Genomic DNA, 24,530 nt, shown 5'->3' on the forward strand with positions numbered 1-24,530 from the left:
AAACTCTTGGTTAGATGGAGTTATACCTGGCATTTGGAAGATAGTTGTGGTGGTTGGAGGTCAATCATCTCAGCTCCAATACATCACTGCAGAAGTTAAACCATAAGACATAGGAGCAGAATTAGACCATTCAGCCCATCGAGTCTTCTCTGCCATTCAATCATGGCTGATATGTTTCTCATCCCCTTTATCCTGCCTTCTCCCCATAACCCCTGATCCCCTTATTAATCAAGAAACTATCTGTCTCTGCCTAAAAGACACAGTGATTTGGCTTCCATAGCCTTCTGGGCAAAGCATTCCACAGATTTACCACCCTCTGGCTGAAGAAATTCCTCCTCATCTCCGTTTTAAAGGATTGTCCCTTCAGTTGCTTCATCAATGGCCTCCCCTCCATCATAAGGTCAAAAGTGGGGATGTTTACAGATGACTGCACAATGTTCAGCACCATTTGCGACTCCCCAGATAATGAAACAGTCCATGTCCAAATTCAACAAGACCTGGACAATATCCAGGCTTGGGCTGACAAATGGCAAGTTACACCACACAAGTGCCAGACAATGATCATGTTCTACAAAAGAGGATCTAACCACCGCCCCATGACATTCAATGTCATTACCATCGCTGAATCCCCTCACAATCAACATCCTGGGGGCTACCATTGATCTGAAACTGAACTGTACTAGCCATATTAATACTGTGGCTACCAGAGCAGATCAAAGGCTAGGAATCCTGTGGCAAGTAACTCACATACTGACGCCCCAAAATCTGTCCAGCATCTACAAGGCAGATGTCAGGAGTGCAGTGGAATACTCCCAAGTTGCCTGGATGAGTGCAGCACCAACAACACTCAAGAAGCTCAACACCATCCAGGACAAACCAGCTCACTTGATCGTTACCCCTTCCACAAACATTCAATCCCCCACCACAGACGAACAACAGCAGCAGTGTGTACAATCTACAAGATGCACTGCAGTAACTCACCAAGGTTTCTTAGACAGCACCTTCCAAACGCATGACCACTGACATCCAGAAAAACAAGGGCAGCAGATACCTGGGAATCCCACCCCCTGGAGGTTCCCTTCCAAGACACTCACCACCCCGACGTGGAAATATATCACCATTCCTGCACTGTCGCTGGGTCAAATTCTGGAACTCCATCACTAACAGCACTGTGGATGTACCTACATCTCAGGGACTGCAGTGGTTCAATAAAGCATCTCACCACCATCTTCTGAAGGGCAACTAACGGATGGGCAACAAATGCTCACCTAGCCAGCAACACCCACATCCCGTAAATTCGTTTTAGTACTTTCCCCCTTACCCAGTCCCACCCTCCTTACCCACCCTCCCATAAGTGGCAAGACCCCCCCTGGCTGGACCGCTGGCAGTGCCAACCTGGCACCAGGGCACCTGGGCGCTGCCATCCTGGAACAATGACCCTGCCCGTCTGGCACTGCCAGTGAAAATGTGTCCAGATGCCAGAGGCATGCCAGGGTCCACCCTGCCCTGTCGCCGACCACCTGGGGTCTCCAATAGCCTGGGAGATTGTCTCCAAGTGCTGTTATGTGGACCAGTACTACACAGCGCCCTGGCAAGGTCTGCCAGGCACGGCCGGTGAGTGCTGGGCGCCGGGGTATTGAATTGAGCTATTACGCTCATTTAAATAATCAGACCTGAATCTCGCCCAGCGAGGGCAAGATCCAAATTGCGTCGGGTGAATCCGTGAGCTGTCATGGCCGGCGTGGAGTCCGATTTGGGGCTTGCGCGCGATTCACCCATTGCACCCGGATCCGTGCTTGGTGCAACAGGGTCACTGATTGCGCCCGGTCCTCTTTGGCACCCACCGTCATCAGTTGTTTTTCCAGTTCAGGGGCGTCATTCTCCGACCCCCGGCCGGGTCGGAGAATGGCCGTTGGCCGCCGTGAATCCCACCCCCGCCGAAGTCTCTGGTACCGGAGATTGGGCGGGGGCGGGAATCGGGCCGCGCCGGTTGGTGGGACCCCCCGCTCAATTCTCCGGCCCGGATGGGCTGAAGTCCCGCCCAGAAATTGCCTGTCCCGCCGGCGTAAATCAAAGCTGGTATTTACCGGCGGGACCAGGTGGCGTGGGCGGGCTCCGGGGTCCTGGGGGGGGCGCGGGGCGATCTGACCCCGGGGGGTGCCCCCACGGTGGCCTGGCCCGCGATCGTGGCCCACCGATCCGCGGGCGGGCCTGTGCCGTGGGGGCACTCTTTCCCTTCCACCTCCGCCACGGCCTCCACCATGGCGGAGGTGGAAGAGACTCTCCCCACTGCGCATGCGCAGGAAACTGTTGGCGGCCGCTGACGCTCCCGCGCATGCGCCGCATTTCCGCGCCAGCTGGCGGGGCAACAAACGCCATTTCCACCAGCTGGCGGGGCAACAAACGCCATTTCCGCCAGCTGGCGGGGCGGAAATCCCTCCGGCGCCGGCCTACCCCTCAATGTTGGGGCTCGGCCCGCAAAGATGCGGAGCATTCCGCACCTTTGGGCCGGCGCGATGCCCGTCTGATTGGCGCCGTGTTTGGCGCCAGTCGGCGGACATCGCGCCGTTGGGGGAGAATTTCGCCCCTGGTTCTTGTGCTTTGGCTTGCCTTCAAGTCCCATGTCCTGTAAGTTTCTCCCTAAACCGCCCTGCCTCTCTGACTATCGATCTCCCATTCAGTCGCCCCTCACAATCCATCTTTTTGGCTTGATTGAAATATAAAGCAGCTTGAGACATTTTCTGTTAAAGACATTATGTAACTGCAAATTGTTATATTAATAGCTGGTCTCTCTGATGCATCCCATTTCAGTAGCCTATCCTTTCTATGTTTCCTGGTTTGCACAGAAACACTTCCGTGGAAATCGTGGAATCCCTACAGTGCAGACGGAGTCCATTTAGCCCATCGAGGCTGCAGTGCCCCTCTGAAAGAGCATCCTACCTAGGCCCCCGCCCTATCTCCATAACCCCATCTAACTTTTTGGGCATGGGCAATTTAGCATGGCCAATCCACCTAACCTGCTCACCTTTGGACTGTGGGGGGAAACCGGAGCACCCGGAGGAAACTCACGCAGACACAGGTCGAACTTGCAGACTCCACACAGACAATAAGAAGTCTTACAACACCAGGTTAAAGTCCAACAGGTTTGTTTGGAGTCGCTAGCTTTCGGAGCGCAGTTCCTTCATCAGGTCCTGATGAAGGCGCTCCGAAAGCTAGTGACTCCAAACAAACCTGTTGGACTTTAACCTGGTGTAAGACGTCTTGCTGAGCCCACCCCAGTCCAACGCCAGCATCTCCACATCATGGCTACCATCCACACAGATAGTCACCCAAGGCCAGAATTAAACCCGGATCCCTGGCACTGTGAGGCAGCAGTGCTAACCACTGTGCCGCCCCATGTACTTTGATCCATGAAGTCAGCAAATTATGCTCTGCATTCAATTAGTCAACCATTCATTGACCCCAAAGTTTTTTTTCCCTGATCTCACAGATTTCCAATTGTTGTCGGCAATCTGTTTTTCACACAAGCCCATCGATACAGTCTTGTTTACTTACAGTTTAAAATTATTTGACGGTTTTGGGTGAACATGTCATTGAATTTATAGGACATTTTCCCCAACTAATCTGTGCTGGTATTTATACCCCACGTGAGTCATCTCCCACTATTTTTCATCTAACCCTTCTATTCCTTTCTCCCTCATGTCCTTATCTAACTTTGTCTTAAAGACATTTATGCTACTCACTTCAACTACTCCCTAGAGCCATGAGTTCCATATTCTAACCACTTCCATGCTGAAGAAGTTTCTCCCGAATTTCTTGTTGAATTTATTAAAGTGGCTATCTTATACTCATCTGCCTTACTTTTAGCCAAAGAGAAAATGATAGAAAATCTCAGCAGGTCTGGCAGCATCTATAAGGAGCGAAGAGCTAACGTTTCGAGTCCAGTTGACTCTTTGTCAAAGCTCAAAGCTATGACAAAGAATCACTTGGACTCGAAACGTTTGCTTTTTTCTCTCCCGACAGATGCTGCCAGGCCTGCTGAGATTTTCCAGCATTTTCTCTTTGGTTTCAGAATCCAGCATCCGCAGTAATTTGCTTTTATGCCTTACTTTTAGAATTTGTTTTGTTAATGAACGACACCCTGAGCCTCAATCATGGCCCATTTTTTAATTTGGTAATTTTTCTGAAAAAATAAGTTGCACTGATGAAGTTGCATCTACATTGTTGACTGAAGTTTAACTAATATATCAATGTTGTGTCTCTGTATAGGCCCCAGACTGTTTTTCGAACCCAGAAATAAACAATCCATTAATAGCAGAGCAGCTGGAAACCTGCGATGAATTACGCGCTGAACTTGATCAATCTGATGTAAGGCAAAGGGAGATGAGGGAGAAGATGCAGCAGATTGAACTGGAGAAGGAAGAGTTACAGAAGACAACAGCTTTGCATGAGCAAACTTCAGAAGCTATGAAGAAAACAACTGCTGATACAATGGAGGAAAACCGCAAGTTGAAACAGATGTTGGAAGAGTCGAATCAGCTGTCTGACAGCTCGGCTTTTGCTCAAGACACCGTTCAAGAGCTTCAGAAATCTTTGCAGACATTAGAAGCCAGTTCCGCTGAAAAACAGCAGGTGCTTCAGATGAAGGTTATGGAATTAGAGTCATGTAATCAAGACGACAAAGTAAAGCTGCAGTCATTGGCACAAGAAATGGAGAGGCTCAAGGCCTCTGAAGAGACAAAAGATGGCAATTTGAGTGAACTTCAGACCAAGCTAATGACGGTGGAGCAGAAGAACCTAGAGCTGATAGCAAGGATAGATAGTATTTTGACTGAGAAGGGACAACTAACAGCAACCCACTATGATTCAGCACAGAAGATCTATGAGCTTATTGACAAGTTGAATGAGGCTGAACGGGAGGAAATTGGAATGCAGAGATTAAACAGTATGCAGCAGTCTCAGCTGGAGAGATTAACAAATGATTTGAAATCAAGAGAATCTCGAGTCAACGAGCTTGAGTTAAAGCTAAAAGAGACGACTTCAAAATTTGAGGAAAAAAATGTTGTGCTTGCAAAGAAAGATGAAGAGCTAGAGAGTACCCTGAGTAAATTGAAAGAAATTGAAAGTATACAAGAAAACGCAACAGATCTTGAGTCAGGGCAGAAGTCAGTTCAGGAGCTGAGAAAAGAGCACGAAGAAGCGCAAATCAAATATGACAAATTAAAGGCTACTTTAGAGGAGCAAATAGACACACTTTCCAGCCATCTCAGAGCCAAAGAGTTAGAACTGTCTGCTGCTCATAGTAGGGCACAAAACCATCAGGGGGTTCAGAACAAGCTGTTGAGCGAGAAGGCAGATCTTAAGAAAAAATTGCAAGATTTAGAAGAACTGCTAGCCAAGCTGCAAACCAGGACAGAAAATATTAACGTTGAGCATCAGAAATTGCAAGCCGAGAGCAAGAACCATCAACAGATTGTGCAGAAATACGTTGAAAGAGAGAAAGAATTGGAGAAGACTTGTTTAACCCTTGAAACTGAGATAGACAGACTGAATGTGTCTGAGAAACAGTTGCAGGGCCAAATTGCTGATGGCATGGTGACGGTGGATGAGAAAGAAACAAAGTTAAGGGAAGAAAACAGGCAACTGGATGAGAAGTTGCAAAACACCCTCAGACAGCTTAAAAGGATGGAAACAACGCTGGAAAAGAATCAGTCCGAATTTGACGATTTGAAACGAGAAGAAAATAAGCTCAACGACTGCTTCATTAATCTCCAAATAGGTTGCCAGGCTAAGGAAGAACTGATCTCAGACCTGCAGAATAAATTAGCAGGGTCAAAGCAGGAAAATAATTCTTTTGTTGCCCTTCTAAATGAGAAAGAAGACGCTTTACTGGAGAAAGTTGACGCGTTAAAGCAGTTTTCGGAAAGCATCGAGAAAAGCCAGGCAGCAATAGAGACTTTGGGGAAAGAAAAGTTGAATCTTGAGAATAGCCTGAAGCAACAGACTATGCTTTCAGAAAGCCTAACAGCTGAGAAAAATGCATTAATGGAAGCACAGCTCCAGGAGAAAGGGCTTCAGGAGCAAGCCATGCAAGAGATTAATGCAAGCTTAGTTACTACTAAAAATCAGCTTGAAATCCAACATGCTGAAATGACTAGATTGCACACAGAGGGTCGGGAGCTCAAGTCAAAGCTTAAACACGAACTTGAGGAAAAGGAAAATATATGCAGCAATCTAAACCTTGCAATATGTTCCAAGGACGAATATAGAACCTTGGTTCAAAAACTGAAGGAACAGATAGAATCAATGAACAGCGATCACACTGAGAAACTCTTGCTGTTCAAAGCAAAAGAAGATTATCTCAAAGATGAAAGGGAGAAGTCAGCACTGCACATAATTGTACTGGAGGAACAACTTGTGTCTGTTAAAGAAGAAATGTTCCAGCTGAAACAGTACATTGAAAAGATAGATGTTGAGAATGTCGAGACCCAAGATCTGCTTCACAGGGCGAACACTGACATGGCAGAACTTGGCATGCAGATTTGTACACTCAGTACAGAGAAAACTGGCACTGAGCAGAAGTGCATTAAGATTTCCCAACAGCAAGCAGCATTCTGCGAGGAGGTAAATGCAGAACGAAATCAACTAAATCTTAATGTTTCCAAACTTCAAAGTGAGAACGAACAGCTGCAAGAAGAGTTGAGGGGATTGAAAGAGTCGGCAATAACTGTAAAGGAGCTGCAGAAAAAGCTGGCGCAAGCAGAACAACAAATAAGAAGCTCCCAAGAAACTGCAAGAGAAGAACTGTCAGCAGTCAAATTTCAGATGAGTGGAGAGGTGATGGACTATCAGGGTAAATTAAAGGTGATGACTAGGTTCCCTCTTTGTATTGCTGCAGTCGCCGGACCTGGTTAACAATGGCAGTGTAATACAGTGAGCTTTTATTTACATCTTCATTCAGTTGTAAGCACAATGTGAAGAGCATAATTAATTTCAGTAGGGAGAGTATTTGAATTTAGCAGTTTTCCTCGTTTTGAAGGCCTGGGTTTCAGCTTAGATTCTGCAACTGATCTGGATTTGATCATTTTGCTTAATTAGAAATTTGACATTAAATTTCTGTTGTTTCTGTTACATTTTGAAAGTGATTTATTTTCACTTGTTTTAAAAGGGGAAAACTTTGTTTTAGGCACACTCCTTTGGTGGTCTCCGTGTAACATAGTACCAGCAGTGTAGAGGATGGCAAATACCCATCTTACAGTTTCCATCTATAATGTCGTTGACCATCTGCATGGAGATGTGCAACAATAGCCTACTCCTTTGATCTATTATTTCTGGCTATGGGGAAACATTTTCTCAGCTTCCCTTACTTTAAACACCTTGCCATTTTCCTATTTAATCATTATGTCAGTACATTAGAACCCTCCCTTTTTGGATGGATCCCTGTTTAGAAAAGCGCCTGTTCAGAATAGAATCATAGAATTTACACTCTAGAAGGAGGCCATTCGGTCCATCGAGTCTGCACCAGCCCTTGGAAAAAACACCCACTTTAAACCCCTCCCATCCCCATAGCCCAGTAAGCCCACCTAACCTTTTTGGACACCAAGGGCAATTAAGCATGGCCAATCCACCCAACCTGCACATTTTTGGACTGTGAGAGGAAACTGGAGCATCCAGAGGAAACCCACGCAGACACTGGGAGAATGTGCAGACACCACACAGACAGTGAACCATGCCAGGAATCAAACCTGGAGCTATGAAGCAACTCTGCTAACCGCTGTGCTACCATGCTGCCCTCTGCTTCCATTTAGAACCAGATGCCAATGCTTTGAATTGTTTTCCCAAATTTTCCAGTGAATTAGTGTTAATCTGATAGGTTTTCATTCCTAAGTAAGATCGAGTTTCATTATAATTTGTAATTGTTCAGCGCATCTGACCAAAGGATCGAACCATAGAATCAAAGAAGTGATACAGCCCAGAAGGGGGCCGTTCAGCCCATCTTGTCCATGCCAAACCAAAGGCACCCAGATGCTCTTTCTAATCCCACCATCCTGCACATGGCGCATAGACCTGAGGCTTACAACAATTAAGGTGCAGATCCAAATACTTTTTAAGAGTTTAAGGTATCTTATCCACCACCAACTCAGGCAGCGAATTGGTCCCCGATATGGTCGCCCACTGTCACTTTACCCATTCGTCCCAGTTCATTTCCCGAGACAAAATCCAAAATTGCGTCTCATTGGGCCTGTCACGCAATATTTTTTTTAAAAAATATCCTGGACACAGTACATTCATTTTTCACCCTCAATGCCCCTTATACTGTTTGAAACCCAGTTGATATTGGGATAGTTAAAGTCTCCTTCTATTATTGCCCTTTTATTCCTGCAGGCTAAAATTTGTCTACATATATCTTCTATCTCCCTCTCACTATTTGGGGGTCTGTCGAATACTCCTAGTAATGTGACTTCCCCTTTTTTATTCCTAAGCTCAACCCATAAAGTGAAATTTGTTAACATGTGGTTTAGCACAGTGGGCTAAACAGCTGGCTTGTAATGCAGAACAATGGCAGCCGCGCAGGTTCAATTCCCGTACCAGCCTCCCCGAACAGGTGCCGGAATGTGGCAGCTAGAGGCTTTTCACAGTAACTTCATTGAAGCCTACTTGTGACAATAAGTGATTGTTATTATTAGTATATCAACCCTTCCCACAACTGTAATTGATTCTTTAAACAATATTGCTACCCCTTTCCTTTTTTGTCACCCGCACTATCCTGTCTGGAAACTCTACATCCAGGGATATTGAGCTGCAATTCTTCCCATCCTTTAACCAGGTTTCTGTTATAGCAATGACATCCTGCTGCCATGTGTCTATCTGTGTCCTTATCTCATTTGCCTTGTTTGTATTGAATTATAAACAGTACAACCCCATTAATTTTTCTTTGCTGGATGCTTTTTAACCCTTGCTTCTTTTGCCTTTCTGAGTGATTGACCACATCACTAGCTAATGTTCTACCTCCGGTTTCCTGATCTGACTCTGACCCATCTAAGCCTACCCTTGGGTCCCCTCCCCCCCCCCCGTCATACTAATTTAAAATCACACAGAACTAACAAAAGCCTCTGCAAGGACATTGGTCCCAACTCTGCCCGGGTGCAACCCATCCAGATTGTACAAGTCCCACCTTCCCCAGAACCTGTCCCAATGTCTCAAGGATCTTAAATTCCTCGTTGGTACACCATGCTCCAGCCATGCATTCATCTGATCTATTCTCTTATTCCTGTTCTCGCTCACGCATGGCACTTGGAGATTACTACATCTGAGGTTCTGCATTTTAATTTGCTAACTTCCTATATTCAGCTTGAAGATCCCTCATCCCTTTGTTTACCTATGTCATTGGTACCTGTGTGTACCAGAACCACTGGCTGTTCACTCTCCCTCTCCAGAATTTCCTGCAGCCGCTCCGTAACATCCCTGACCCTGGCACCAGGGAGGCAACATACCATCCTGGATTCACGTCTGCAGACACAGTCGTGCCTATCTGTATCCCTCAACATTGAATCCCCATCACTTTAGCCCTGCTGCTCGTTTTCCTCCTCTCCTATGCAGTAGAGCCACCCATGGTGCCATGCACATGGCTTTTGCTGTTTTTCCCTGAGAGGCCATCTCCCCCAATAGTATTCAAAGTGGTGTGTCTGTTTTCAGTGGGGAATAACCACAGGGGACTCCTACTCTTCCTTCCTGAGCCTTTTACTTTGTCTGATGGTTACCCATTCCCTTTCTACCTGTACAATCCTCACCTGTTGTGTGACCACCTCACTAAACATGCTATCCATGATGTTCTCTGATGTCCACCTGCAGCTCCAGCTCCAAAATGCATTAGTCAGTAGCAGCAGCTGGGCACACTTTCTGCACACATGGTCATCAGGGACACTGGAAGGGTCCCTTATTTCCCACATTGTGCAAGAGGAGCACAACAATGACTTCTGTCTAGATTAAGCTAGTTACTCCCTTTAAGAGAATTTAATTAAGCTAGGGACCTTCCTTCATTTCAAAATCCTTCCATTATAATCAAAAGTCCGTACCCTTATTTAAGCTAACATATTATACTTCGAAAACAGTAAGAAAATACTCTGCAGGTCTCCCTTACCAATCAGCTTTTTCACTTGGGACCGTGCTACTTTCTGAACTGTGACCAGATGTCCCCACCGCAAGTCCGCCCGCTCACCTTTCTGAGGAAAGGTAAAAAATGAAAGAAGGTCCTCGCTCCCTTCTCATCAAACTCCCTCAGTCATCAAATTCCAACTTAAGCACTCTACTGCAGCCCAAAATAGCCCTTATATTGCAACCAGTAATGTCCTGTTACGAAATGTTGATATTGATGCTTTGATTCTGACAGACTGTTGGAGAAGAATTGGAGGCTGTGAAAAAGCACCTTAATGAGCGACAAACCCACATAACTTCAATGGATAAACAACTCCTTGAATTTCAAGTGAGTTTAACGTGTACAACATTTGAGGATAGAAGTGGGCGGGATTCTCCGACCCCCCCCCGCCGGGTCGGAGAATCGCCGGGGGCTGGCGTGAACCCCGCCGGTTGCCGAATTCTCCGGCACCGGAGATTCGGTGGGGGCGGGAATCGCGCCACGCCGGTCGGCGTGCCCCCCCCCCCCCGGCGATTCTCTGGCCCGTGATGGGCCGAAGTCCCGCTGTTGAAATGCCTGTTGCGCCGACGTGGAATAAACCACGTTTCTTACCGGCGGGACAAGGCAGCGGGAGCGGGCTCCGGGGTCCTGGGGGGAGCGCGGTATGATCTGGCCCCGGGGGGGTGCCCCCACAGTGGCCTGGCCCGCGATCGTGGCCCACCGATCGGCGGGCGGGCCTGTGCCGTGGCGGCACTCTTTTCCCTCCGCCTCGGCCACAGTTTTCACCATGGCCGATGCGGAAGGGACACCCCCCCCCTGCGCATGCGCGGGGATGACGTCAGCAGACGCTCCCGCGCATGCGCGGACTTCCGCCGGCCGGCGAAGACCTTTCGGCCCCGGCTGGCATGGCGCCAAAGGCATTTCCCGCCGGCCGGCGGAGTGCTAACCACTCCGGCGCAGGCCTAGCCCCTCAAGGTGAGGGCTTGGCCCCTAAAGGTGTGGAGAAATCCGCACCTTTGGGGCGGCCCGACGCCGGAGTGGTTCCCGCCACTCCATCCCGCCGGGACCACCCGCCCCGTTGGGTAGGGGAGAATCCCGCCTGTGCAGGATTTTTACCCTGACAAACCTCTGTAATATTATGCCGCATTTTATCCCAACTTAACATTTCCAATTGTTTTTTAACAAATTTATTTTAAAGGCTCGCAACTGTAAATTATCAGAAGAATTGGACCAAAAAGCACAAGTAATTGTGGATTCACAATCATTGAGAAACGAAAAGGAAGATGAACTAAAATCCCTTGCAGAAAATTTCAATGGGTATGTCTTTAAAGCATGGTAGCTGCGTTGATCTGTCTGTTCCTTTGCTTTTAAGTTTGTGGTTTGCATAAAGGACACTTGAATATATATGTAGTTGCAGTAGGTTGTAATTAAAAAGATAACATTCTGGAGGCAATATATGGAAAAACTTTCCATTTTTTTGCCTCCAGGAACTGCATGAAATGTGCTTTTCTCCCAAATTGCAGTAGAGTGAGACTGTTGCTAGCCGTGCAGACGAAGAAAATTTTATATTAAAGCAATTTTAAAAAATAAATAAATTTAGAGTACCCAATTAATTTTTTCCAATTAAGGGCCAATTTAGTGTGGCCAACCCATTTAGCTTGCACATCTTTGGGTTGTGGGGACGAAACCCACGCAAACACGGCGAGAATGTGCAAACTCCACACGGACAGTGACCCAGAGCCGGGATCGAACCTGGGACCTCGGTGCCGCGTGGCAGCAGGTGTAACCCACTGCGCCATCATGCTGCCCTTATTAAACCAATTTAATTGCTGTTGAGCTCTTAAACTGGCTGGGTGGCACGTAGCACAGTGTTTAGCACTGTCGCTTCACAGCACCCGGGTCCCAGGTTCGATTCTTGGCTTGGGTCATTTTCTGTGTTGAGTCTGTACGTTCTCTCCGTGTCTGCCTCCGGGCGCTCCGGTTTCCTCCCACAAGTTCCGAAAGACGTGCTCTGAGATGAATTGGACATTCTGAATTCTCCCTCCATGTACTCCAGCAGGCGCCGTAATGTGACGACTAGGGGTTTTTCACATTCACTTCATTGCAGTGTTAATGTAAGCCAACTTGTGACAATAGAGGTTATTATAATTATTTGCTGTGGTTAATTGATCTGTGATTGACCGCTACAAAGAAACCAGCTATTTGAAATTTAAACCTCAAAGCTTTTCGCAATGCTGGAAGCCTGGGGACGGACACACACAAGTCCTTTGTGCTCAGTTTTCCTGGGGTATAAATGCTGGAAATTACATTGCTTGACATGTTTCCCTCCTTTACATTGCACTGCATTATAATCTCTTGCTTCTCACTTCAAATTGAAATTTTGATGTCTAGAAAAAGGGCCAGAAACAGATTTTCTTTCTTGCTTTTCCTTCGCCAATCTAGAGAAATTGGAAATATTCAGATGTTTTGCTCACTTAAGCAGGGAGCAATTATTATGGGTAAATTTGAAACAATATCCAAATTTCACCATCTTTTGTGGTGGGATTCAAACCGGGTTCCCCAGCGCATTACCATGAGTCTCTGGATCACTAGTCCAGCGACAATACCACTACGCCGCTGCCTCCCCTTTTAAATCCGATACATTCTTGAGTATAGCAGAACATATTTCCTTTATCCAGTTGATAGTTTATGCCAGTTAGCTCAAAGTCATCTAAAGTGAAATTGAGTTAGTCTATTAGATAGACGGACTTGCACTGTTTAATGTTTTCTAGTATGAGGAGTGGTAGAAAATAATTGTACCTCTCTGGAAGACTGACACTGTGTATGCTTTATATAACTGGAATTGTTCGTTTTCAGTCAGCATCCAGATTGAAAAGTCAACTTTTCAATCTGGATTTGGGTTTGAGTTTATTGCCACATGTACCGAGGTACAGTGAAAAGTATTGTTCTGCGTACAGTCCAGACAGATCGTTCCACACATAAAAAATATATGACATACGATAGATAAACAATATAAATACATAGGCATCGGGTGAAGCATAAGGCGTGTAGTACCAATCCGTCGAGAGGTTGCGTGGAGGGATCAGTTCAGTCCATAAGAGGGTCATTCAGGAGTCTGGTAAATCTGTTAGTGCATGTTCTCAGACCTCTGTATGTCTTGCCCGATGGAAGTGGTTGGAAGAGAGAATAACCTGGATGGGAAGGGTCTTTGATTATATGGCCTGGTTTCCCAAGGTAGCGGGAGGTGTAGACTGAGTCTACACCAGGTGGGAGGCAGGTTCGCGTGATGGACTGGACGATGTTCCCGACTCTGATGTAGTTTCTTACGGTCTTGGGCCGAACAGTTACCATACCAAGCCGTGATGCAGACAGATAGGATGCTTTCTATGGTGTATCTGTAAAAATTAGTAATGCATGTGGCCTGATGTACAGGATCATGACACCCAATATTTAGTTGCAACAGGGTCTTACTGTTAATGCTGCATTGTTGGAAGTGGTGTATTTCGGTTAAGATATTAGACCAAGGCCCCTTCTGCACACTAAAGATCAAAAAGCACAATGGCCAGATCATCATGGCTAAAAACTCATTCCTCCCCCAATTCTCCCCCACCTTCTACCCCTGCCCCCAAACTCACATCTACTTCTACAGTGGTGTAATCTCCTGGGAGAGGCAAAAAACAGAACAAAACAGGGCCAATAGTTGAAAAGATAATCTGTAAAATCCCTCTCTTACCCCCCCAGGTGATCAAAACTTGTCTAGCAGATCACACGTATCAAGATCACCTTTAAAAGTTACCTAATGTACCGTTATTATTTCTGGGCCAGCATCACTAAAACAGAATGATCTGGTTAACATTACATTGCACTTTGTGGGACCGGGATGTGTTCAAATTGGCTGCTTTATTTCTGATCTCGTAACAATGACTATAATTCAAATGCTCATTGGCTGTGAAGCACCTTGGGATAGCCTGAGTTTGTTAAAGCTGCAATGCGGTTGCAAGTCTTTTTCTTTATCTACATATCAGTGAACCATATTATCCACAGCTTCTTCACAGGAACGTTATGAAATAAAATTCGATACTGAGTCGCATGAGACGATATTGGGACAAATATTGAAAGGCTTGGTCAAAGAAAGTTTTAAATAGTGTCTTAAAAGAGGACACAGGTGGAGGGATTTGGGGATGGACATCCAGAGCTTAGAGGCAAGGCAGCTGAAGGCACGGGGGAAGCAAGCAAAATTAGTTAATATAAATAACCAATTCACAATACTCACAGAAAAAGAGCTGGTATTTGTTTCTGCTGGAACAGCTAATAAACCTCTAGTCTAAGCAATTACAGTATTATTAATTTTACATTTAGAAAACATTAAATTGTATTAGCTTCAGAGTGAGGGAACTTTCAGTGCAATTCCCTTCGGTTTTGAATAATATTTAATGCATTGAACGTCTTCAGGCTTCATTAAGTTACTAATGTCTGCTGTTCGCAATTGACTTAATGAGATGTATTTTTCAATAGTGCTCAGCAGGAGTTGGAAGCTGCAAAGAAGGAGCTGGAAGAATATAAACAACATCTTGAGAAAACGCAAGAACAGACAGAGAGAAATGAGCAAAGACTTGTGGCTGAACTCGATGACTTGAACAGAACTAAAGAATTTCTTGAAGAGCGCTTAATCGAACTTATTAAGTATGATGCAATTTATTTTCATTGCGATAATTAACTACTATTTTAAATATTTTACTAAGTTGCTTAAGGTCTAATAACCTCTGATTATTACTATTTTACCTGATTCTCTCAGCTTGAATATATACAGTTAGGATTTACTGCTTTTCATGGAAAGAAGTATCTAGGTATACGACAAAATATGTACCCAGTGTTATGCTCATTATGAATTTTGCCCTTGGTTGATTTTTTTCTGATCAGCACAAGTGTCATTCATCCCCTGCAAGCAGATGGTGTTGTATAACTTTGAAGATTCCACTCTAGTATAAACTAGTGCAACATATTGGGCTGGGTTTTACAATTAGCAGCGCAGCACGATGGTGACTTTGAAGAAAACTGTCCACAAAAGTCTTGTGATTTCTGTTGCATGGATTGCCCCTTCTTGGTATCCGTTTAAAACTGACACTAAATTGGTGACATCAAGCAGGATAAGCAGCCAATCACATTGAGGTTTTCTCATAAGCAGCAAACCAGAAAATAAAAGCAACTGATTCCTTTCACTTTTAACTTAAAATTTTACAGACTGCGAAATAAACGATTGGGACTTGCACAGGGGATGAAGGCAGAAGCCAAAATATCATAAACAAACCTTTAAAAAAAGGTTTGTGTTGCTTCATTACAATACTCAACTGGGAGATATAATTCAGGATCTTTATCCAGAGGTGTCTTTGCAATCTGTGCCTCACCTACAAGGAGGAAGCCTGTTGGAATATCAGCAAATCTATCAAACTAACCCTAATCCACATAACGAGTCCTGCGTTGCTGAAATCTGCATTACAACGCTTAGTGGTACCCATATTATCGTACTCAAGTGAAAAACAAACTGTATCAATGACTAACCTGGATTTTACAGTAGTAATTGCTGTGTGTTCAGTAGGTCTCACAAATAGGTTCTGAGTCTTGTATGATTAAACATGAACTATTGGCAACACATAACCATGTACATGTATCCAGGTATAGCCCAAACTATGGGCTAACTACATGCTTGCTGCTACACTGGTCTCTGTACAGTCCACAACTGACTCGAGTATCAGGTCACATGTCTCTTTACATTGTGCTGTTTCCCAGTCCCACATTAACTCTTGTTATGCCAGATGCCCTTATACTACACCTCCCCCCCCCCCCCCCCCAAGTCAGATGCCCTTACACTACACCTCCCTCCAAGTCTTTCTAGTACACTCATGCTACACTTTACAGCATCAAGTCTTTGACTTTATAAATTGAGTCAGTCTGGAGGCTTCACAGTTCTTCCAGATGTCGCTCTGCCATATTTGGAGCAGTGGTAGGCTCTGTTGATTTAGGCAACCTTTGTTGATTCCGAGTTTGAGTTGTAGCCTCTGTTTCAGGCACTTGGTTGCCTTTTGCTTATACGCCATTTCTACTCCTTGGAGATCAACTTCATTTTGTCCACTCACCATCTGCTCTGCTTGGGGTCCAAGCTTGTCCCATTCTTTCTGAGGAGAGTGTTCATTCCGTTCATGTGTGGTGCGAATCCTGTTTTTCTTTTTCCATGTGGTCCACCATGGGAGTTGAAGGTGTCTCTCTCTATTTAGATATTCCTCATCAGTGGAGTCACCTTGTAGTTTTGGCTTTCATCGCGACGCTGTGTTCTTTGTGTTTTCATGCCCCACTGAGGTGTGTTGCTCGTTTCTTGATGGTCCCTAGTTCCTTGCTCCAGTATCGTCTTGCAGATTTACGTATTGGCTGGTGTTTTGTGTCCTGGTGCTGACAGGTTGTTTTACATAATTTTCTTCCTTTTGCTACTGTAGGATCACTTCTTTTTCTCCCACAAATAAGGTACTCAGTCCGGTTGCTGGAGGTGTCCAAAACACACTTTTATTACTAAAAATTCACTTCATACACTTGCATAAGAACTGAATCAAAAATTTGGATCAAAATAATACATAAACTTGCAGTGAAAAATCATTAAAACATCAACGTAATAAAATACTTCAAAATAAAGTAATTTCAACAGATGCTTCGAGAATTCTGGAAGGCTAGAATTCTTCTGAAAAATTAATCATACGATCATATTCTTTAGGAAATCCTTATCTATGGTTTAGTCCGTTACTCATTTTTCATTGGTTTTTATTCTCAACTGAGACCCCCAACCTCCGATTCAGTCAGAAAGGTGTAAATCACTCAACAGGTGATTAGTTAATTAGACATTAATCACTTACTCAAGATTAATTATTATTTCCCTGACACAGTACAGTTTCTCAAGCTTTTTCTTACAGTTTAAAGTCTTTACGGCATGGCTACTCTCTGGCCTTCCTATGTTACTAGATTGTTGCAATTTGCTAAATGTATCTTCATATTGTTTCTTTAGGTAAGGTTTACATGGTACATATTCAAAACATTGTTAGTATCTACAGACATGACCTTAAGGTTCAATAGTTCATTCATTTTTTACAATGTTCATTATACATTTTGCAGACTAAGTATTTCTAATGTTATGGGAGAGGTGTTTTCAGAACCCCAAAATGTATCATGGAGTTCAACCAAATTAGGGTTTGACTTTAATGCTATTGTTGCTTTTCTGAGCACACGGCTTGTTCTCCAGGTGTGAGATTACAATTATGGACACGTGGGTTTTTAAACACAAAACAGTGTTTATTCCATGAACTCAACTTAACCTCTTAAATAAACATTGGATCTCTTAACCACGAAAATATTACAACACTAAATAATCCTTCAGTTATTCCTTTCAACATCCATGAGACTTAACATCTTTAAACAGAAACACATCAGGTTAAAGGCTTTACTGTTATGAGTTTAAATCACCCAAATGATCCAGAGATAGTCTTTCATGGCAGATCCAGCTCACTGCGCAAAAATGGCTGATCTAAAGCCCAGCTCCACCCACACTCTGACATCACTGCATTTCTTAAAGGTACATTGCTTAAACATCCATTTCTTAAACATCCATTTCTTAAAGGCACTCTCACATGACACCTCCCCCCGAGAAAAAAAAGCCATCAACTTCAAGATGGTTTCATTTTTCACTTTTGCACCATCCACTAAGAAATGTACACAGTAAATATACCTTTTCGTTTTTAAAAAAACAACACACGCAAACAGGAATAATAATATAGTCCATTTTCCTTTGTTCTTCGTCCTCCAACCGAAATCCGTCTCGATTGACAGTCTCTTTGAACAAAGTCTCTGCATGATCCATCCATTCCTCTACTCCTTGGCATTTCTCTTTAGAATCAGATACTTTAGTTCAATCTGACCACAGAGTCCCTTGCAATTCTCCAATACAGGAGCATTGGTGATCACAGCTTTCAGGCAATCAAATGCCTGTTGAAAGTCCGCCATCCATTGAATTTTTTTTACGTTTCTTCAGCAATTCCATCAGTGGAGTAATCACTCCACAAAACTTTTGCACAACTGTTCGATCAAATCCACCCATGCTAAGAAATCGCATTATTTCCCATCATCTTGAGGGTATTGGAAACTCCTCAAGGAAAGTGATTTGGGCTTCTCCAAATTCACTTTCGGCTAGATGCATCACCAAACCCGCCTCCTGAAGTCGATCGAAGAGCTCCATACGATATTTTAAATGTTCTTTCCATGTCTGGAAGTTGGAAATAAAAGCAGATTATCCCACTTTCCCAACGCAATCCTCCAAACGTGGGTTAGGATAAGAGTCCGTTTTTGTAACTGCATTCACCTTTCGATAGTCCACACACAACCGTTGGGTACCATCTGGTTTAGGTACCATCACTATGGGTGAGCTCCATTGGTTGCAACCCACTTCAATTATGCCATTTGTAAGCATACTCTCTATCTCTTTGTTAACCTGTGCCAATTTTAAAGGGTTAAGTCTATATGGACGTTGTTTGATCGGAACAGCATTTCCCACATCTACATCATGTGTAGCCATTTTAGTACTTCCCAATTTATCTCTACAAACTTGCCCATGTGATATCAATAACTCTTTCAGGTCAGTTCGTTTTTCCTCTGGAAGGTATTTCAACAATTTATTCCAATTTTTAAGAACATCTTAATTTTCCAATTTAATTTGAGGTATGTCAAATTCATAGTCATCTGGATTTGGTTCGTCAATTTGAGTTAGAATCATTAAAATCTCCTTTTTCTCTCCTTCCCTTTCACACTACCTTTTAAGCATATTCACATGACACACTCGATGAGTCTTCCTTCTATCTGGTGTTTTTACCACATAATTCACCTCACTTAATTTCCTTTCAATCTGATATGGTCCACAAAACCTAGCTTTTAAAGGCTCACCTACCACTGGTAACAACACTAAACCTTTATCCCCACTGACAAAACTACAAACTTTGGATTACTTGTCCGCTACCCGTTTCATCACATTCTGTGCAACTTTCAAATGTTGTCTAGCCAATTCACCTGCTCTATTTAATCGTTCCCTAAAATTTGACACGTAATCCAATAGTGTAATTTCCGATTTCTCACCCACCAATTTTTCCTGAATCAATTTAAGTGGTCCTCTTACCTCATACCAAAAATTAGTTCAAAAGGACTAAATTTGGTAGACTCATTAGGTGCATCCCTGATTGCAAACAATACGAATGGAATTCCTTTATCCCAATCCTCTGGATAATCTTGACAATACGCCCTCAACATTGTCTTTAATGTCTGATGCCACCTTTCTAATGCTCCCTGCGATTCTGGATGGTACGCAGTTGATTTAAATTGTTTTATTCCTAAACTATCCATAACTTCTTTGAATAACTTTGAAGTAAAATTTGATCCTTGATCCGATTGAATTTCTGTGGGTAGTCCATATCTAGTAAAGAATTCAAGTAACTCCTCCACAATCCTTTTAGCTGTAATATTACGTACTGGAATGGCCTCTGGAAATGTAGTAGACACATCCATTATCGTCAAAAGATATTGATTCCCACTTTTTGTCTTGGGAAGCGGTCCTACACAATCAATTATGACCCTTGTAAAAGGTTCCTCAAATGCTGGAATGGGTATTAAGGGCGCTGGTTTTATCACTGCTTGAGGTTTCCCTATCACTTGATATGTGTGACATGATTGACAAAATTTAACTACATCTTTATGTAGTCCAGGCCAATAAAAATGTTTCTGGATTTTAGCTTGAGTTTTCCTTATTCCCAAATGACCTCCCACTGGTACCTCATGTGCAACTCGCAACACCTCCTTCCTATACCCTACCGGCAATACTACTTGATGAACTTCTGCCCACTTTACATCCGCCTGCATATGTACAGGTCTCCATTTTCTCATCAAGACATCACTTTTACGGTAATAACACTCTGGTATACTCTCAGATTCCTCTTCCGTATCTGCTTTCTGATATATCCGTTTTATTTCTACATCTTTCTGTTGTAACTCCGCCAATTTTCCTTACTAAAAATATCCGCCTCATCCTCCACCTGTTCTTGTTCTTTTTCAACCATCTGATCAAATATAATTTCTGATAAATGCGTTCAACTTCATCTTCACTCTTTGATTTCTCCACTTGTCTTAACCTGTGACTTTGCGACCTTGTTACTACACAATCCGGAAAAATCCCAGGATATTCGTCCTTCAACCCTTCAGTTGTCTGATTTTCCACTGGCTTATCAACCACAGTTGGCATCGCTCCCACCTGCGATCCAGCTATATCATTACCCAAGATAAACTGTATTCCTGGACAAGATAGTTTATCTATTACTCCTACTACCACTTCACCACTCTTCACTGGACTTTCCAACCTTACCTTATATAATGGAACACTACTCCTCTCACCCTGAATTCCACATATCACCACCTTTTCTGGCAACATTCTTCCCAAACTACGTAATTCCTCATCTCTTACCATTAAAGATTGACTAACCCCTGTATCTCTTAAAATTGTGACTTCTTTACCTGCTCCTCCTGATACACATGAGTAAACTTTACCCACACAAGTAAATTCTTTAAAGACATCTGGCACCTTCTTAACAATTACTTCTAGAACAGGCTGTACAATCATTTGCACCTCCTTTGCTTCCCTCGGGCTTTCCTTTACCACTCTAACAAATCCCACTGTCTTATCCTGTTTTACCACATCAGCCTTTCCAGTGCTTTTCTTCAACCACCAACACTGTGACTTAACATGACCTAGTTTATTCCAGTGAAAACATTTGAAACTTTTCATCTCTTTTCCACCCTACTGGATTTTTAAAAAAATCTGAGGTTTACTCTCTTTATTGTCTCCCATCAGATCACCTTTACCTTTACCACTTGTGTATTTCTCATGTCCCCAGTTTATACCCCTCACCGGCTGAAACTGATGTTGGAAACTAATCCTTGATTTATGAACTAATTCATAATCATCTGCCATTTCTGCTGCTAATCTCGCAGTTTTAACCTTCTGTTCTTCCACATGAGTTCTCACTACATCAGGAATTGAATTTTTATACTCCTCCAAAAGTATAGTTTCTCTGAGAGCTTCATACGTTTGGTCTATTTTCAAAGCCCTTATCCACCTATCAAAATTACTCTGTTTGAGCCTTTCAAACTCCATGTATATTTGACCAAATTCTTTCCTTAAATTTCTAAACCTTTGTAGGCTTCAGGCACTAGCTGATATGCACTTAGGATGGATTTCTTCACCTCCTCATACGTTCCAGATTTCTCCTCCGGTAGTGATGCAAACACTTCACTAGCTCTACCTACCAGCTTTGTTTGAATCAGTAATACCCACATGTCCTGTCGCCATTTCATTTGTATAACTACCTTATCAAATGAAATGAAAAAGGCTTCCACTTCCTTCTCGTCAAACCTTGGCAATGCTTGGGCATATTTAAATAGATTCCCACCAAGCCTTCAACTATGACGATCTTTCTCACTATCCTCATCACTATCATCCCACTGTACGTTTCCCTTTACGTCTGCCAATTTTAACTGATTGTCATGTTCCCTGGCCATTTTCTGAAGTTCAAACTCCCTCTCTTTATCTTTTTCCCTGATCTGTATCTCCCTTTCTTTTACTTTTTGTTCTGCTAGGGCTATTCTTTCTTTTCTCCTTTCTTCTCTCTCCTTTTCTTTTTCCTCTCTCTCTCTTTTTCCTCTCTCTCACTCTCGTATGCAAGTCGCTTTAATTCTTTCTCATGTTCCATTTGTTTAATTTGCAACTGAATTTTTGCCATTTCCAATGAGTCAAATTCTATCTCAGGCAACTTGAAATGCTTAACCACTGCCATAATTACCTCATCTTTTCGCATTTTGTCAGGTCATGTTAACTGCAATGTTTTTGCCAGACCCAACAGTCTGCGTTTAGTCTCTGTGCGTAAGGTACTGTGTGTGACAGTCTCCACCCCCAAACACTTCTGAGCCTCTGAAAGAGCTATTGTCCACAACACACTCCCCACTTAAACTAAAATACCACACTGGAAAAGCAACAATCCTTCACTGTCTTTAAGTTCACAAAAGCCAATCCAATAAATAGACTTTTATCCCGGACTAGCCCCCAATTATTATGGGAGAGGTGTTTTCAGAACCCCAAAATGTATCATGGAGTTCAACCAACCTCCCCTTTAATGCTATTGTTGCTTTTCCAAGCACACGGCTTGTTCTCCAGGAGTGGGATTACAATTATGGACACGTGGGTTTTTAAACACAAAACAATGTTTATTCCATGAACTCAACTTATCCTCTTAAATAAACATTGGATCTCTTAACACCCCTTACTTCAAAGATAACCCCGAAAATATTACAACACTAAATAATCCTTCAGTTATTCCTTTCAACATCCATGAGACTTACCACCTTTAAACAGAAACACATCAGGTTAAAAACTTTACTATTATGAGTTTAAATCACCCAAATGATCCAGAGGTAGTCTTTCATGGCAGAGATTACAGCAGATCCAGCTCACTGCAACCACAGACACCCACCCAAGCTCTTTTCAAACTGAAACTAAAAACTGCAAAAATGGCTGATCTATAGCCCAGCTCCACCCACACTCTGACATCACTGCATTTTTTAAAGGTACATTGCTTAAACATCCATTTCTTAAAGGCACTCTCACATGACACTAAGAATCATTTTATTTCCCAGAATGTGTTTAGTTGATTTCTTAAAGGACCCCAAATGATTAGTGGGGTTTACTTCGCACAGCCAATGGTACTGATAGCAACTGTTGGAGCCTGAGTTTGGGGCTCATTCTTCTGCAGATAATTTTCCTATGTGTATTTTACTTGAGGTACAGTGGTAATTATCTGAAGATTTGGCTGGTCTGACGAAGGAGGAGTTTCTGCCACCAGTAAAGAAATTGGACAAGCTGATTCTGAAAATAGTAAAAACAATTCAGAGCTGAAGTCTTTTCAGTGGTGCGCCACTCGAGAACTTTCAGTTCCGTGTAGTAGACAACAGAGGTTGTCTTGACATCTTCTGCTGTTTTAAGAAGGTTCAGGGCATCTCTGCTCAAGAGAGAAATAGATTGGACGTGGATGATATACGTGATTTTGAATATCTGCTTGTCCCCATGTCTTAGTGGTGCGAGGACCTTTCCTATCGTCAGAAGTTTGATTCCTCCAGGCCTGTAGAGCTCGAGGAGTTAAAGGGACAGTAGCAACATAGATACAAATTGGCTGAGTCATAAGAAACAGATAATAATGGTCAGTGGATATTTTCTGGTCTGGAGGAAGGTTTATAGTGGAGTTCCCCAGGGGTTGGTCTTGGGACCCTTGGTTTTCTTGATATATATTAATGATCTAGATCTTGGTGTGCAGTGGAGGGGACAGTTTGAAAGTTTGCAATGACATGCAACTTGGACGCATTAGAAACTGTGAGGATGACAGTGTAGAACCTCAAGAGGACACAAACAAGATGGTGGAATGGGCAGATAGATGGCAGATGAAGTTCAGTGTGGAGAAGTGTGGGACGATGCATTTTGGCAGGAAGAACATGGACAGACAATTTAAAATAAGGTGTACAATTCTTAAGGGGGTGCAGGAGCAGAGGAACCTGCATGTATATATGCATAGATTGCTGAAGGTAGCAGGACAGGTGCAGAGAACAGCCAATAAACCATATAGTATCATGGACTTTGTTAATAGGGGCATAGAGTACAAGAGCAAGGAAGTTATGCTGAACTTGCAAGACACCAGTTAGATCTCAGCTGGTTTTGTAAGGGCCACGAAGAATCCAGCACGAGTTTTAAGGATACAAAGTAATAACGTTTATTTACTATAATAATATATACACAACAGTAGCAGTAACTTCCCTTGCTACCTTCTCCTTCCTGCTGGTTCCTGAACTGGCCAGCTTATTTATACTAGGAGTTTCTCCGCCCCCCCTCATTGGGGAAGTTCATACTCCCATAGGATTGTGGGATAGTCATTAGTCCCCAGCCAATCGTAAGTAGGCAGGTTATAACAGCTGGAATACTGTGTACAGTTCTGGGTGCCACACTATAGGGAGGATGTGAATGTATTGGAGAGAGTGCAGAAGAGGTTTACAAGAATGTTTCCAGGGATGAGAAACTTCAGTAATGAGGATAGATTGCAGAGAGAAGGCTGAGGATATTTGGTAGAGATGTTCAAAATCATGATGGAACTGAACAGAATAGATGGGGAGAAACTGTCCCTGCTCATAAAAAGATCTAGAATGAGAGGGCGCAGGTTTAAAGTGATTTGTAAAAGAAGCAAATGTGATGTGAGAAAAAACTTCTTCACGTGAGTGGTTCAGG

General features: G+C 43.4%; 1 protein-coding gene across 3 annotated transcripts in view; it reads left to right on the forward strand.

Moving 5' to 3' along the window:
- The window catches only part of fyco1a (FYVE and coiled-coil domain autophagy adaptor 1a), a 353,805-nt gene that overhangs the window by 71,443 nt on the left and 257,832 nt on the right, over nt 1-24,530 (forward strand). For all 3 annotated transcript variants that reach the window (XR_011947883.1, XM_072509960.1, XM_072509962.1), the window contains 4 exons: nt 4,270-6,864; nt 10,391-10,483; nt 11,334-11,452; nt 14,651-14,818. Coding sequence is in view for 2 of the 3 variants with exons in the window: in XM_072509960.1 (XP_072366061.1) it covers nt 4,270-6,864; nt 10,391-10,483; nt 11,334-11,452; nt 14,651-14,818 (2,975 nt within the window). In the remaining variant the exon portion in view is untranslated. The remainder of the gene's footprint in view (nt 1-4,269; nt 6,865-10,390; nt 10,484-11,333; nt 11,453-14,650; nt 14,819-24,530) is intronic.

The sequence above is a fragment of the Scyliorhinus torazame genome, chromosome 6 (assembly GCF_047496885.1).
Source record: "Scyliorhinus torazame isolate Kashiwa2021f chromosome 6, sScyTor2.1, whole genome shotgun sequence".
Taxonomy (NCBI): Eukaryota; Metazoa; Chordata; class Chondrichthyes; order Carcharhiniformes; family Scyliorhinidae; genus Scyliorhinus; species Scyliorhinus torazame.